At 41.5% G+C, this 17,351-nt stretch overlaps 1 protein-coding gene across 1 annotated transcript in view; it reads right to left on the reverse strand.

Annotated features, from left to right (window-relative positions):
* Nucleotides 1–17,351, reverse strand: part of PREP (prolyl endopeptidase) — a 167,821-nt gene that overhangs the window by 143,602 nt on the left and 6,868 nt on the right. Inside the window, exons 3-5 of the mRNA XM_006118459.4 lie at nucleotides 10,214–10,347; nucleotides 7,583–7,713; nucleotides 1,123–1,332 (exon numbers count right to left, since the gene is read on the reverse strand). Coding sequence (XP_006118521.1) covers nucleotides 1,123–1,332; nucleotides 7,583–7,713; nucleotides 10,214–10,347 — 475 coding nt within the window. The remainder of the gene's footprint in view (nucleotides 1–1,122; nucleotides 1,333–7,582; nucleotides 7,714–10,213; nucleotides 10,348–17,351) is intronic.

A 17,351-nucleotide genomic window follows, 5' to 3' on the forward strand; every position in this document is an offset into this window, starting at 1 on the left:
GAATAAGAGGAGGGTGTTTTTGGGGGGGGGGGACAAAGGCAAGTAATAAATATTACTAATATTTCAGGACTCGGTTTCATGAGTGATTTACAGATGCAATTTAGTCCTTACCAAATACTTCCAGATTTACACTATAGCAGTAATTTTTTAACTTCTGAACTAGGGATGTTATTGCAATGCCAAAAGGACAAAGCAAGGTACCAAATTTGGAAGTTCCAGAGTAACTTAATGTGTTAAACTAAGAGAAAGGCTTGCTATCAGTATGTTTACTAAACAGTACTTGGGACAAAAGCTTCAAAAAAAATATCACTGTGGAAAGAAAGATGTTTAAAAAAAAAGGGACAAGAATGGCGAGAAAGGGGGGAAAAACCCATACTTCTAAAGCAAGGGTTGACAAAGGGACCTTTGCAGGCCATATCTGGCCCACCAAGCAGGTGGATCTAGCCTGTCCCCATCCTGCCACTCCCCTGTCTGCAGGCCAATGAGGGCTTGGGGGGTGGGAGAAGTGCAAGAAGTCTCTCGCTCCCTGCCTCCACCCTGCAAGTGTTGTGCGCTCCTTGCAGGGTGGGGACAGGGAGCAAGAGACTTTGAGTACTCCTCCTGCCCCTGAGCCCAGATTGGCCTGGGTGCGGGGGGAGCTCACAAAGTCTCCTCCTGTCCTGCAAGGGGGCAGGGGTACCTTGAGGGAACCACCAGCTGTTCAGAACAGCTGACAGTTTTCTCTAGGTGGGGAAGAGTGGGACAGGGCAAAGACCTCATGTGTTCCCCCACACCCAAGCCAATCAGGGTCTGTGAGAGGGGGCGCATGGAAGAGTCTACTCTAAAGGGAAAATATGTGTATGGAGGCAGGCCCTGATCAAAAACTTACACAGCTTTACCACTATGATCAGGGAATGCGTGTGTACGCGTTTAAGTCTTTGCAGGACTGGACACTGCTGTGTGTAGTACGTGTAGAAGCAGCAATCACAGAAGGGAATGAGAGTATCAAGAGGTCAATCAAGTTTCTCAACTGCCCAATGAAATTTCCTGGGCCAACTTGCCATGGAAGTGATTCAATGACTCTGGAGCAGAATAGTTTTCTAGACAATGTTCCTTTTCTCCACTGATGCAAGGCATACTTACCATCACTCTTCCCATCTTGTTTTGGATAACTGTTGTAGAAAATGCCCTTTCCATCATGGGTCCATGCCATGCAACTGAATTTAACCCTTTCTAGTGTATCTGGAAGCTCTTCGGGGCCATTTACTTTCATAAACTTGATAGTTACCCAGTCTGAGCCACTGGAACTCAGACCGTAAGCAAAATATTCACCATCTTCACTGAACGCATAGCCTAGGGATAAAGCCAAACAAATATATGGATCACTCTCTCTGTTTGGCTACATAACTTTCTACTACTCGTCACACGTTAACCAAATCTGAATGAAGGAAAGTTTATATAAAACTAGAAGATGATTTACCTAATGTTGCTCGGGACCTTAACTCTAATCATTTTTTTTTTTTTGGAAAATAAAATGAAAACATACATATTTCATTTAAATCATTGCTCTGGGTAGGGCTGGGGATCAGAGGCTAGTATACCAGCTATCCCCAGGAGAAAGGAATATCCCAGCCCTCTGTCACTGCAGCAGCTTGGGGCTAAGTAAAAAGCGCCTCTCCATGCCACTGTGGCTCCAGAGGTCACAGTCGGGAGAACGGTGCACGTCCCTTGGCTGGGCAGGTGCAAGTTTGTCTGCTCCCTGTCCTCCCCACCCACAGTGAGGTATGCAGTGAACTCTGAACTTTCCACCTCACTCCCTGATAAAGAAGAATAGCCCGCAATGTCCCCGTATGAATCGGGGGGGAAGGGGAGAGGTGGGACAGGCTTCAGCCCCTCAGCTCTCCCTAAAGGGCCATTGGAGAAGACACTCAGGGTTGAGAGAGTCCTGGGAGGGAGTGGTGCACTCTCAGCCAGCTCCTTTAACCTGCCTAGTGAGTCTGTCTCTTTTCTGAGTATGATTTTCTGAGAAGCAATCCCCTTTTAAGCACATCCCATTTTCCTAGCACAAGAAAACTCTTAGCTTGCTTTGTGTTCTGATAGGAAGCAGCTATATACTGAATTTGGTGGTCCTAGCTCTTACCATTTAGGAGGAGTTCTTGAACAGATAGACAGACAAACTCTTTCAAAGATATAGTAGATTAAAGGACTGTGTTCACTTATGGAGAGGCTTCTCTAGTAGATTTTAGATTGCTAATTCATTTTGATTGGCTTTGAAAAACAAAGTTAAATTATGAAGGAGCATGTTACCAGTTTAAAATCTGAAAAGCACTAATAAAACCTTTCACTTAACCTTTTACATCCCTACTCTAAATGATGAGGGGAAGGGGGTTAACTGTTACCCGGAGCAGCGGACCCAGCCAGAACAGCCTGCCATCCATGGTGTGGCACACCCAGCCCAGATGGAGCAGTCCCCGGCTAGACCCAGTCCCCTGGGGCTTCTCTAGACCTCCTGGGCAGGAGCAGCTCCCCACCCATGGGATCCTAGTTAACTGGTTACATTTAATGTATATCTGGTTAACTTTTTAAACAGGACTTTAAATCTCTAATTTGGAGTACACTTTTTTGTTTTAAACTACTGAAGTAGGTTGTGGCTCTCCCTGACAGCAACTTAAAGTAGTAAATGTACTGGCAGCACCATAGATCTTTGGTTGCTGGCTCTCACTTACTGTACATCTTTAGGTTGGAAGTGCTATCTTCCAAAATGAAGTGGCAACACTAATTATTTACACATATAGGTAGTAACTAGAGGAATTGCTATCTACTGACAGCAAAAGACAGAGAAAAGGGCATTTAATTTCTACTTCCATCAGAACTGCCACTGAAGCAACTATTTAGTATTTCCATCACTTCCAATCTGTTACTTAAAGTAAACCACAATGTCTCAAGAGGCATTGCACTTTACTGATTGGCCCTGCAGTGTTGGAAGTCACTCCCTCCTAAAAACCTGTCTGTAATTATATTGGGAAGGGGCACACAACTTAAATTTTTTTCCAAAAGGGGCTCTAAAAATTCCCACTGACCCTATAATAAATCTATATTTATTAGTGCGTTATGCAGGGCTCTATGTAGTTCAGAAGCTCATCTCTTTCACCAGAAGAGCTTGCTGCAATAAAAGATATTACCTCACCCAGACTATTTAAGTATTAGTTAATGACCAGAAAACGTCAACTCAATTAGCAGGATCACCTCTTACCCTGAGAAGCTCTCATCAGCATTGGTTGGCAATTTATTCTGGGAATATGAAGGGATCTTTAGTACATTCAACTGTTTCCAAACACATAGTATTCATAGCACTGTTCTGGAGTCCCTGGAGATTCCAGCAGTTCACAACTCACTGATTGTGTAAAAAGGATGGTATGCTAAGACAAACTCAAAGACAGACTGGTACGTGATGAATGCTGAGGACACGCTACTAATAAGTATCTGAGCTAGGAACCTTTTCCTCAATTGCCTGTAGATATGGGGGAGACCAGGCAGACAGATTTATAAATAATTAATAGGAAGTTAAAGGGGTAGAGGAGGGCTGACATAGGACAAACCTCATTAAAGAAACTGATTACCATTCCACACAGAATCATTTCAAGTTAAAGAATCTGCAGAGCAATATAAAATACAGAGAAATATACTGGAAAATTCTGTGCCACCAGATGGAGGTCTATTATTATGACCTAATAGAATTGGCTGGAAAAGAGCCAAGATTTATGTAGTTGTATCTGAATCATGTGAGGAAAACAAGATTCTGCAACATCTTTCAGGAGGGCCTTAGATGGATGCTGGCCCCAGGGACTGAGTAACAAATTCAGTATGGGTATAAACAAGCTCAACTCTACTGAAAAGAATGGATTACGCCAGATGTGAATTTGACACGGTGTTTCCATTAGCAATATAATTACAAGTAAATTAAGCTTTTATTTTCTTTAAAGCTTCCCCCACTCCTGAGTACATGGACATCACCCCTCTACCTATCTTTATAAGTTATGAGGCCTTGTCTACAATCTACTGCAGAGCCCACAGTGCGTGTAAATGTGTAATCACAAAGATTTTCAACAGTTACCCTATTACACTATTTTTAACATCCCTAGTTGGATCACAATCACTGATGAAGAACATATTGTGTTCTTTTTTAAGATGAGTTATACTTTTGGCCCTCAAAACATGTCATGACAATGAGTTCCACAGGTTAGTTGTGCTTTGTGTGAAAGAAGGAATTCTTGTTTGTATTAAACCTGCTGCCTCTAAAAACTAAGAGTTACCCTAAATAAACTAATATTGCATAAAAAGGTAAATAAATAGAAGGAACAGCAAAGTGTTATTCACTTTTCTCTCCCCACTTATGATTTTATAGATCTGTATCATTACCCTGTACTCCCCGTTCCCTTGGTTATCTCTGTTCTAAGTTGAAAAGCCCTATCTTTTTAGTACCTCCTCATGTAGAATCTGTTCCTTATCTATTAGTGTCTCTCTTACCTTTCTCTAAACCTTTTCCAGCTCCACGATAATGTCTTTGAGATGGGGTTACTAGAACTGGACACAGTATTCAAGAGAGAGGTGCACCATGGATTTATATATTGGTATTATGATGTTCTGTTTTAGTTTTTATCCTTTCAGTAATAGTTCTTTGCATACTGTTAGCCTTTTTGACTGCTTCAGTGCATTGAGAAGATGTTTTCAGAGAACTATCCATGGTAACTCCAAAATCACTTTTTTGGACAACAGCTAATTTAGACTCTTTATATATGTATACTTGGGATTATTTTTTCTCCGTGTGCATTATTTTGCACTCGTCAATATGGTGAATTATATCTAACATTGTTGCCCTGTTATTTTTATAGGGATCTCACAAAACTGTGTATGTCTACACTAGGAAACTATTTCAAAATAACTAAAAGCAATTTAATAACTCCCAAAGTAACACAATCGAAATATCATGTCCACATTATGGGGAAGCCTCAAAATTAGTCCGAGGCAGACTCCGTTAATGTGGACATGCTACCTCGAAGCACTGGGGAATAATTACTTTGAATTACTCTGGGGAGCAGTTATTTCGAAATAACTGGATTAAGCAGTGGAGGGTTAAGCAGTGGAGCGTCCACACTAATGCTATTTCGAAATAACTATTTTGAAATAAGCATTAGTCCCCGAGGAAAGCAGAAGTACATATTTCAAAACAACCAGCCCCGACTGGGTAGTGTAGATGCTCTGCTTGTTATTTTGAAATAACTCCCTAGCGTAGACCAGGGCTAACTCTTCGTGGTCTGCTTTGGATTTAATGCCTTGAATAAATTTGTGGTGAAGTTTCAGATGATACTTCACAGTTCATACTCTCTTCAGATAATTAACTGGACAATACAGGTCCCAATTCAGATTCTCTCCATTGTGAAAATTATTTATTCCTACCCTTTTTTTCCTATCCTGCAACCACAAAGGGATATTCACTCTCATCCTATGGCTACTTAGCATAATACCTATACTGCGATTAAACACCCATAGCTGGCACATGTCAGCTGACTCCGGCTTGTGCTATGGGGCTATTTAAAAATTGAGGTGTAGATATTCAGACTCAGCTGCTGGAACCCTCTGAGGGGGAAGGATTCCAGAGCCCCAGCCCAGGCAACTCTGCACTGCAATTAAACAGCCCCATAGCCCAAGTCCCAGGAGCTTGAGTCAGCTGGCAAAGGCCAGCTGCAGGTGTCTAATCACAGTGCAGACATACCCTCAGCTTCCTTACAGGGACCTTATCAAAGGCTTTCTGAAAATCCAAATACACTGTATCTACTGGATTGATCTTCCCACATACAATTATAGACATGCAGGACTGGAAGGGACCGTGATAGAGCACCTAGTCCAGTCCCCCTGCACTGAGGGAAGATTAAGTATTACCAAAACCTTCTATGACAACCGTTTGTCTAATCTGTTCTTAAGAAACTCCCTATATGTTCTGGTGCTCAACTACCCTTATACTTATGAAGCTTTAACGTACATTTCCCTTGCTCCGACGCATTACTTCTTGTCCTGTCCTCAATAGAGGAAAGTCCAAAGGAGAGCAAGAATAGTGATTAAAGGTCTAGCAAGCATGACCTATAATGAAAAAATTGTGTTTGTGGTTCTGGAGAAGTCTGAGGGGAGACATAAAAGTCTTCAATTATGTAAAACATTACAAACTGGAAAGTGATAAACTGTTTTCCTTGTCCTGTCCTCTGTGGATTAACACCTCCCCCTCCCCCACACAAACACACACACACAATTTAGCTTCTCTGCAATGCCTTGTCTTCTCTGAGTGCTTCTTTAGCACCTCTGCCATCCAGTGGCTCCACTCCTGTTTAGCAATCTTCCTGTTTCTGATGTACTTTTTTAAAGTTACATGTAGTTTTGGCATCTTTAGCCAGTTGCTTTTCAGATTCTTTCTTGTCCTGTCTTACTATGAGTTTAAAATTTGTCAGTATCTGTGTTCCTTCCTATTTTCCTCATTTAAGTTCCATATTTTAAAGCATGCCCTTTTTTTACCTCTACTGTCTTTTTAAATTTGGGACATATGTTTAGTCTGAAGCTGTGCTACAGTCTTTTTAAGTTGTCTCCATGCTGGTTGAAGGCATTTTACCTTTGAGACTGCTCTTTTTAATTTCCATTTAACTAGCACTCTCATTCTTGGGTGGTGCTCCTTTTTAGAAGTTAAATGTTACTGCAGTGGAATTTAACATCCTTGTAAGAGGGCTCAAAATTTAATTTAATTACATTATGGACACTATTGCCAAATATTTCAGCCTGAAGAGGACAAGGCAGCTTGTACATTTCACATGAATTAGAAGGTTAAAGTAAGCCCTAAACTCCCTCACACTCTAACTCAACTTGCTCATTCATGCGAAAACTACAAACTGCCTGGTCTTCACTAGGATTTTGCCTCAAGTTTGAGTGAATAACAAACCTAACTTGTTGGAAGTCTGCTGGGTTGTGCATGGATATAGCATGAAGCTGACATGACTGTCACAGGTAGAGCTTTGTAAAAGGCAAATCACAATCTTTGTCTGTCCAAGTCAGAATTCAGTTAATCCGGAGTGGCTATGCATGACTCTGAAGAACTTCCTTTGTGTCTTGCTCAATAAGTATGATTTCTGATCTTAAACAAATATATTGAACTGACAGTTGAAAGAAATTAGACTAAAGTGCCAAGCCACCTGAGAATTAGAGGAGTCCATTATACACATGCACAAGGAATATAAACTATCGAGAAAGCTATCCAGCTGTGCTGGGAGTAAGAGGAAAGATTACCCAAGGTTAGAAAGTGACACTAGATATTCTTTCCCCATACACACATGCACATATTCCCAACGATTGTTAGCCCTTAAAAAAACAACCCTCTTCACACTCACCTTGATCATCTTTGCTTTTTTTATTTTTAGTAGACCAAATCTCTATCAGAGACCATAGCTGTGTCCATTAACATTATGCCTTGATATAAACAAAAAAGAAAACTAACTTTTATAGTTTTGTAGCCTCAAAATAATCTCAATCTCTCTTATCTAAAAAAGAAATCTGCCTCACTGACCTCGTAAAGCTACAGTGCCATCATCAGAAAGCTTATTTGGATCAAGAAATATTTTGGCATCAGCATCCAAGGACTCTTGCACATATAATACTCGTTGATTCTGCAGTCCAGTATTGTAAAAGTGAAAATACCTGAAAAAACACAAACTGAGTGAATAAAAGGAATTCTATTTTTTAATCTCCCTGCCCAGCTAATAAAAAAAACAGTGAGGTATGAGAGATTGGCAAGAATCCATAAAAGATAAACAAGCCATACAGTAGTGACATCTTTACAACACAGTATCCAAATGTTTCTGAAATAAAAGGGCTGTTGAGTTCAATAAAGCCACCTTCTACAAGAAAAAAAACATATATAATAGAGGATGAAGTAACTTCCAGACTACATTACACCAAACAGTTTGACAATCTTGATATCTTAATAGGGAAGCTTCATATGACTGCTTACCTTAAAAAAACCTTTGGACTCAAATATTACACCAAAGTTTTAAAAATATATTTTAGAGAATGAAAACTATGAACTTTTTCCTTCATATGCTTCCTAGAGCAAATTACTTCTTTTCTTTCCTTCCATCTTAAGAACTATGTCTGGTGGCTGACAAATAAGTTTGAACTCCCTGTAGTTCCTTGTTAAGGTCTAGTACAGCAATAAATGTCCTGAGATAGCTGCATGAACCAAGAGTTACAAAATTATACTGTACTAGTGGTGCTGCCCATCTTAGAAATGGGTATTAGAAGTGTGTGCTTACAAATTAATAAATTCAGCCAAGTAATTAATCTCATCCTCATAAGTTAATGATGATGGAATCTCAGGTAGAAGGATTCAGCAAACACTACAGGTGAACATATATACACTAGGTCAGACTAATGCAAGAATTTTAAACATATTGCCAAGTGGGACAGAAGATTGTCCATGACCATTGCAGGGTATTGAAACCTTGCTTTACTGCAGAGGTGGGCAACCTCAGGTCCAGGGGCTGGATGTAGCCCCTGGCTTGCCTGGATCTGTCCCCTGGCTTGCCTGGATCTGTCCTCCTGAGGCTTAGGGTTATGCCAGCATTCAACAACCCGCATTGGCACTCCAGTCCCCACTGCCTCCTCACCATGGGGCTGGAGCACACAAAAGCTACTAGGGTGGGGCCCCCTAAGCTTAGGTATGGGAGGGGAATGTGGGGAGCATCTCCTTCTCAGTCAGTAGCCACTTCAGGTGAGGATTTGTTTGTTTGTGTCTCTCTTGTGTGCGGCCCCCACCTGATTTTTCTGTGGGTCAGCAGCCCCCAACCCAGAAAAGGTTCCTCATCCCTGCTTTACTGGGTTTACATTTTTCACATATGTTAATGCCCCTTTATTCAAAGCGGTTAATAGCAACATGAAATCTGTCACCACCTTGCTTTGCCATGGACCACCATTTCCCAATTGTCAATCTGATATGCTGAAGCAGATCTTTATGTCCCTTTTTCACTGGCTGCTATAAGAACAGGTTCCTCGCTTTAGTTGACCCTTGGGCATTCCCAAGTCAGCCATACAAATAAAATAGCCAGAGCAATCCAAGTGAGTGTTTACAAGCATACACTGAATGCCAGAAGCCCCACAACTATTAAGGATTTTGATAAGAGGAATCTTATCCCACCATTTGATCTTGCAAACTGACTGAAGGCAGCACATATGGAACAAGTTTCCCAGCAGCACATATGGAACAAGTTTGTGGCAGCAACAAAGAAGCACTGTAAGCAAGAGTGCTCAATAGACAGCTTCATACTTGTTTTGTAGCCCTTTTTGTTCAATAGCTAGTGAGACAATAATCCAAATGTAAAGCTGGACTTGGCCGTGTAATGGGCAATCTCATTATTAATTGTGACATTCTGTGACAACATACTTCCTAGGCTGCAGAACTTCCCCAAGGACTTGAAAGGAGCACTACTGATCTTAATTGGTTACTCATGTGCATCCAACAGCTCAGGTTGATACAGTACTTAAGTTTTCTTTAAGCTGATTGTGAAACCAATAAGGACCTACCTAGCCTTCCAAAACTATGTTTATTTCATTGTATGTGACTCGGCAGTTTATTACTAACGTATGACGCCAAGGTCAAGTCAAATCTATAACTTTGTGAAAGGGTTGAGAAGGGGCAAGAGGGGAATCTCTCCACTGATTACTGGTACAAACTTGCGCTTCTGGAAGTCCATGAATTTGAGTCTAACATTAATTCAGAATATAATGATTATATACTATTGTGTTAATCTAAGAGCATCAGTGAAAGTAAAGCCCTGAGATTAGAAGCTACTCTGACTGTTGCACAAGATTATAGGCAACGTTGTTGTAGCCATGTTGGTCCCAGGATATTACAGAGACATGGTAGGTGCGGTAATATCTTTCATTGGGCCAACTTCTGTTGGTGAGGGAAAAGCTTTCCAGCCACACAGGTCCTGAAGAAGACCCTAGTGTGACATTGAAAGCTTGTTGAACCTCTTAGCCACATGGTCACATGGCTGCATATGAACATTCTTCCCAATTTACTATATTTGATAATTGATAAAGTGAAAAGAACAGATCAAGTTAATAGTTATTTTCATTTTCCAGAGCTTAGAATTTAGCTTTATAAACTTAAAAAGCACTCAGTAGCATTTTTACATACCTTTTTCCTTTCTTGAAGTGGCAACTGTACTTGGGATAGTCATAGAGCTCGGTCATTCGTTCTTTAAATAACCCTCTAACAGGACATTGCTCAAGAAAGGGCACTGTTAGTTTATTTTGGGCCTCCACAAAAGCCTAAAGATAAAAAACAATACATGTGCTGAGTCAAACATACCTATACATTGTACAAGAAACACTATCTTCTGACACAAGTAGCACAGAAATAATTGTTCTATGTGTTTGATTTGTACAGTTACTCAGAAAGAGTCTGGAAGCCCACCTCCATAATATCATGACAAAGGGATAGAAAATAAAGTATTCAAGATAAAATAGTGGATATCATTCTTGACTCTCAGATGCATATTTGTATAATTAAAATCACAGCCACCAAAAACTAGCCCCTCCATCTCAATAAAAGAAGCATTTTAAAAAAGCTTTTCATATGTGTTCGAGACACTTGGGCAAAAAAAATAAAATAAAAAATAAAAAAAATAAAAAATGATTATAACATGTATATAAATATTATTAAATTTACACATGAAGAAGACTTGAATAAAGTTATGCTCTGAGCAAGGTCTTTGCACTTGAGAAACGTATGACCAACTTCCCGATTAGCCAATAAGTTTAAATTTCCGTGTCAAAAAAAGGTAATAATATCAACCCCAGTCTCAAGGCCAAATTCCAACTCCATTACCTTTTGCCTGCCCATGTTCCTTCTGCAATTTCATTTAGAAGTTATATTCTTCTATTTCTTAACCTAAAACTGTTATGTAGGATGTCCAGGAGCTGTTAAATAGGTGCTGTATTCTATCCCAGTTGAGTTCTTGTCAGCAGCAGTCTAAAATACTTTGCAATTGTTCAGAAAGCAAGGTGCTATACAAACATAATGAATCCCAAATGCCAATTGCCTTGCACTTTGAGAACTAATTTCCTTCTTGCGCAAGGGATCAGAAAGTATCCTTCTAACCTTGCACATGCATAAATTACATAAACCCATAGTCTACTAGTACAGGCACTGACCAAACATTGTAGTAATTTAGGAGCTATACATGCACAACACAATTAGTATGGAGGAAAACAAATTGATTATTTTAACTATCCCATCATGAGAATTTAAATAGCAAACACATAGGTTACTCATTTAATTAGTGTTTCCAAAATATTAAGATTCTCAGATGGAAGAGACAACGTAAATATGCAAATTATTATAAATACCCACAAACTTATTCCATTTACTAACCTGCAATGTACTGGTATCTTAGACCCAGGGTAAACACCTAATGTGCTTTCTTAAGTTCCATGCAGCATGTTGAACAGAATAGTACTATATCCCAAGTGGCAGAACAGGTAAAGCATCAGATTAGACTAGTGGTTCTCAACTTGATTTGATTGTGGCCCCTTTCTTTGTGTCTATAGTAGTTCACATCCCCACTCTTACCACCACACAAGTAGATATACCCACATAAGCAGCAGCAGTGCTTCACTGGAATCTATTTCATGTTCTTTGTTTTTCACTTGAGTTGGGGTTCCCCCCCCCCCCCCCCCCGTTACACAAATAAACCAATGATCCATTGTAATAAGAGCAAAAAGCAAAAATGTGACTGAGGTCCATACCAAATGGATTAAGCTATAGATGGCAAAGACTTAGTATAATACAGTAAAACTCCATTGGTCCGCCATCCAATGCTCCAGCACTCCTGATGGTCTGGCACCATCAGGAACCCGGAAGTGCTCCAGGCAGCCGGACAATTGGAACTGCTCTGTACCTGGCTTCCCCGAATCAGCCACTGCTGAAACTGACCAGCAGCTGAATCGGGGAAGCTGCCCCTTGGAGCTGCAGGACCAACCCGGTAGCACCCCAGCTGCTCTTGGGGATGCATGGGGCAAAGCAACTGGGGTGCTGCCAGGTTGGTCCTGCAGCGCTGAGGGGCGGCGCTACGGGACCAACACGGCAGCACCCCAGCTGCTCTGTCCCAGGCGTCGCCAATTCAGCCGCTGCTGAAACAGACCAGCAGCTGATTCCAGGAAGCCCGGGACACCAACCCGGCAGCACCCCAGCAGGCATCCCAGATTCAGCCGCTGCTGGTCAGTTTCAGCAACGGCTGAATCGGGGATGCCTGGGGCAGAGCCGAACTACTGGAAGGAGGGGCTATGAGGGGCCTGGGGTGGCATTCCCTCCCCACCCCACCCCCTTCATAGCCCCCTCTTCCGGCATATTTGATAATCCAGCACCCACTGGGTCCTACAGGTGCCAGATTATCAGAAGTTTACCGTACTATGCAAGTTTAACAGAAATCCATCAAAATGCATAGAGTACTTTAGAGATGCACAGTGCCACCTGAGGATCTGACATGGCTAGAGGAATCAGCTTTACCAGTTATTTGTTGTTTTAGGGGAAATGTTTGCCATGAGTTTTCCTTTCCCTCTGAAATTTCTTATGCCCCCAGAATACATTCTGCACTCCCATGGGTGCCCATGTCCAGTCTGAGAACCTTTGGATTAGACCAATTTTACCCTTATTGAATATTTATTGTTTCTTCTATCCCTACAATCACAAAATATGTTGCAAAAAGGTACAAATATATTTATGTATGGAATAAAATGGATTAGAATGAACAAGTTTTACAAGAGTTTTGTTGAGAGAATATCCATACAACTACCCTCAAAAATAAAAGAAAACCCGAATTTCCAAAAGATTTTACCCATAATCAAAACCAGCATTCAAATGAGTGCACTACTCTACAGACTGAACACATTACATTTGCCAACAGAAACATTCATACTAGACGTGAGCATGTATCTGAATACACAGGTAACCCTGCCTGTTACACACACACCTGCTTCTACATCAGAAGTGGAGGGGGAGGGGAGATGCTCCCCATGCATACCAGCTCCCGCGGAGCCGCCTGCCCCCCACACTGCAGCCTCTGATACAGAGGCAGTGGAGGGGAGAGGGAGCAGGAGAAGAGAGCAAAACAGGAGCCAGTGCTGGAGGGAAGCTGGCTCAAAAGCAGGCTCCCCATTAGCACTGGCTCCCGCCTTCCCTCCCCCTGCATGTAAATATGTAACTGCTGAAAAATTCAGAGGTTAAATATTTACACAAATAAATGCATTTAAACATCTCTAATAGACACTATCATGAGGTCCCTCCACACTTTATGAAAACTGGCTTATGAATAGGCATAACTCAAAAGGTGCTTTATGCAAAATGCATCATATAACAAACATTTTTAAGTTACAATCTGCTGAATCTGTCCTTTGAAACTGCTTCACCCACCCTAAGAGGATACACATGAGGAAATCTGGCAACAATTCTGAAAAAAGCTGTAGACCCAAGCCAGAGTAAAGATCAACTATGACTTGAAGCGTTCACCTGAGATAAGAATTACCTGAGATAATTCCTATATAACAAGTTCCTTAGTGGATTAGAACTGGCTGGTGTCTTTTGTTTATTTTAGTTTAGTGACTTACTTCCATCTCTCTGTTTTCAATCACTCAAACCCTACTTTTTATACTAATAAAAACCACTTCCATTTATTATTAAAGCCACTGTAAATAATTGTTACAGAGGGGAGGGGGCCAGCCAATGTGCATCTCTCTCTTTCTTTAATAAAGGGGACTGATCTTATGAGCTTACGCTGTGTAAAACTTTTACATGGGATAAAACAGATTTATTTGGGATTTTGGTCCTCTTTGGAGTGTGAATTCCTGGGTATTAAGCTGGTTCATTGTCTGTGTTGCTCTGCTGGGAGGCAGTAACTCCAACTCTGTGCCTTGGCTGTGGGAGACCAAAGTTTCTGGCTCAGCAAGATAGAGCGGTTGAGAGCCCCAGAAGGCAGAAAGGCAGGCATCAGGGGCTCGATGAGCACGCTGGGGGACAACCCTCAGAGGATTTCTGTGATCCAACCCAACACAGACATATCCAACTGAAAGACACTACATGGAATGCTTCCCTTCCTTCCGACATTCTATAGGGTTTATATAAAAGACAAGCGATATTATTCTCTATCCCCACCTCCTTTTATGAGTCTACAAAGAAGGCTCCTGTATGTTTTGTTAAAATTCACAACTGACAATTGTTATATCATATTAGATTTGGAGAAGCACAGAACTTAGTAAGAATAGAGAAAGGGAATAAAAAGGCAGGCTGCCTGGCTTCTATAGCATTTTAATTGCAGAGCCACAGCAGGATTTGGTACTGGAACTGGCATGAGACAGCAGCACCCCCTGTACACTGGGGGGGAGGGGAAGGGAGATGGAGCGGGGACTTGAGTTCCCCTGTGGACTGAGGCTGCTTAGCGGCAGAAGGCAGGGCAGGCAGGAGGCACTGTGGAGATTGTGGTAGGGGAACTGCCTTTTAAGCTGGCTCTGCCCCCCACTTGCTGCCTCTGATACAGAAGCAGCAAGGTGGGAGAATGCAAGTAGTCGACTCAACTACTCCCTTACACCTCTACTTCAGGCTTCATACAGGTTGGATTTCTCTGGTCTGCCACCATCAGGAGGCAGTAACTCCTATATAACCAGTCCCAGGTGAGGGATTTTGCTGGACCAGAGGAGGTTATATCTGCCCCCCCCCACCCCCGCCCCTCCACCCATCTCTGCTACCAACCTCCCAGCCCTGGACCCACCATAGCCTCTGTTGCCCTGCCGGTCCCGCTTTGCCTGCCACCCTAGGCAGCTCAGTTGGGGCATGCCAGGCAGCCTCACTGGGACACTCTAGGACACTCTGAAGCTCCCCGTCCCATCAGGCAGCCCCACCAAGCAATGCTGCTGTGGCGTGCCAGGCTCCCGGCCCCATTGGGAAGCTTAGCTGGGGCGTCCCAGGTTGACCCACTGAGCAGCCCCACAGCAGTGCCCAGGATCCTAGCCCCTGGGCAGTCTAGCTGGGTCACATCAGCAGCCTAGCTGCGGCAAGTCAGGCTCCTGGCCTGATGGCAGCTCACTGACAGCCCACAGAACTTCTACATACCAGTTCTCTACTGGGACTCTTTGGTGTTGGAATATCCATGGTCCAGTTGCTGGACAAGAAAGTACAGGCTGAACCTCTGTAAACCAGTACTAAATTTGAATGAACCTTCTTTCAGAAGATCATTTGAATAGATCCTCCAACTTACATTCACTTGCCAACCCTCTCTTTCTTTAGCTAGATCCTGAAGTCAAATTCATGTTGTAGTCTGGAAATATTCAGGCCCTACCGGACAAATCACTATGCTTATGAAGAAAAGGGCATAGCAGAATCTCCCAGATCTGGGACTCTAACTAGAAACCTGTTCTAGTGGATCCTCATACAGCACTGAGGTTTTAGAATCACTGAATCCCAGAACTGGAAGGGACCTCAAGTCCAGTCCCCTGCCCTCACGGCAGGACCAATCACCGAATGATGATAAATGTCTATCCAACCTGCTCTTAAATATCTCCAGTGATGGAGAATCCACAACCTTCCTAGGTCCTATAAATAATAGTATCTTTATGCATTATATATATATAAAATAAAGGAAGTTAAGAAGCGTGAAATTTGTTAATCGTGTAGTCAACAAAAATGAGGGTTAGCACTCCAAGCACTCAGTCCCAGCATGTGTTGGGTCTGGCAACTACCTCTATTGAGGCTCTGCACTGAGAGTATTTTAGGAACTGGTAGGCAGTTAACCGGTTAACTGATTAATCAGGAATATACATCCTTATCATCAACAGAGTATTTCCAGTACAGGTATTCTTCTACCACAGATTTACTCAGAAGTATGTTTGGAGGAACTATTTTTTAGGGACATCTAACAGGACAATATTTTTATTTTTAATAACTTCTAACAATCCAAAATCTCACACACAGACACTTTCCAGAAGTTCCAACTTCAAGCAAAGAGAAAAAAAGAATAAAGCAATAGAATGCTAATCTGTGTTAGCTGCATTAAAAAATAGTTACCCAGAGAAAAAGAAAACGTACTGAGGTCTGCTGGCTTTGCCATCTTGTTTGTTACATAAATCTAAAGTGAGTTGAAGTGCCTTCATTCTACTTGCACGCCAGAGCTCAACTGACCTGATGCAGGGCAACCTGAATGCAAGAAATGCACAATAAGAGGCAAACAATGCTTCACTGCACTCTACCGATTGCCCTAATAAAGAGGGGAGGGTGGGACAGTCCCCTCATATCTGCGTGAATTTACAATTTCTTACAGAGCATCCCCAAGTGTCTGCAAATCACCACAGGAGGGGTAGGGACCATTCTAGATCTGCTGCGAAGAACTGAAAAGTAGCTAGATCTTGTCCAAAAATAGAAGCAAAATTTACCAAATAACTAAATAAAATCAAAATTTTCATCTCACATGAAAAGGAAATGATTTCCAGATTCCTCTCCCTCTTTCTCACTGTCAGCACACACAGTTCTCCCTTCCTCTCTCTGTTCTTTATACATTTCTCAAATCTTTTCCAACATAACAGCTAAAGAGTAGCAGTTAAAGAGTTTCATTTCTCCTTCTGCACTCTCATTTCCCAACTTGAGAAAGTACTGAGAAATTACAGAGCAACTAAAAAAAAAGTGAACCCCACCCCCTATAGTTTTTCCTCCTGAAGAGGGAGAAGAGTGGAGAGAATGGATATTAACTATGATTAATTGCTGTATTGATCACAGTATTTAAAAAAGAGAATACCAATTTAAATTTATTATAAATATGTTTGGAAGTGTTTCTACATTTTGCAATTTATTGATTTCAGTTACAAACAGAATACAAAGTGTACAATTAATAAAAATACTTGCACTGGAAAAAGATTAAAAGAATAATATTTTACTGCCCTGAAAACAATGTAAAATGTTTGTGCCTACATATCCACGGAGAGATAAAGCTGCAGGTTTCTTATTTACAGTAACACCTGAGCAAGAACAGGCATTTTCATAGAGTAGCTGCAGTCAGCACTGCAAGGTATTTATGTGACTGATATGCTAAATCTTTGCATGCCCCTTTGTACTTGGACTTGTGTCCGAAAAATTATAAATAAATGATTTTCTATTACGGTTTAACAGCAAAATTAATATTTTTTAATTGCACAATTAATCACAATTATTTTTTAATCATTTGGCAGCCTTACTTTTTACCCAAAAAGTTAAAGAACCTCTTTTTGACAAGAGTTAGGAGATACATTTTCAT

This window comes from Pelodiscus sinensis, chromosome 3, assembly GCF_049634645.1.
Source record: "Pelodiscus sinensis isolate JC-2024 chromosome 3, ASM4963464v1, whole genome shotgun sequence".
In the NCBI taxonomy this organism is placed as follows: domain Eukaryota; kingdom Metazoa; phylum Chordata; order Testudines; family Trionychidae; genus Pelodiscus; species Pelodiscus sinensis.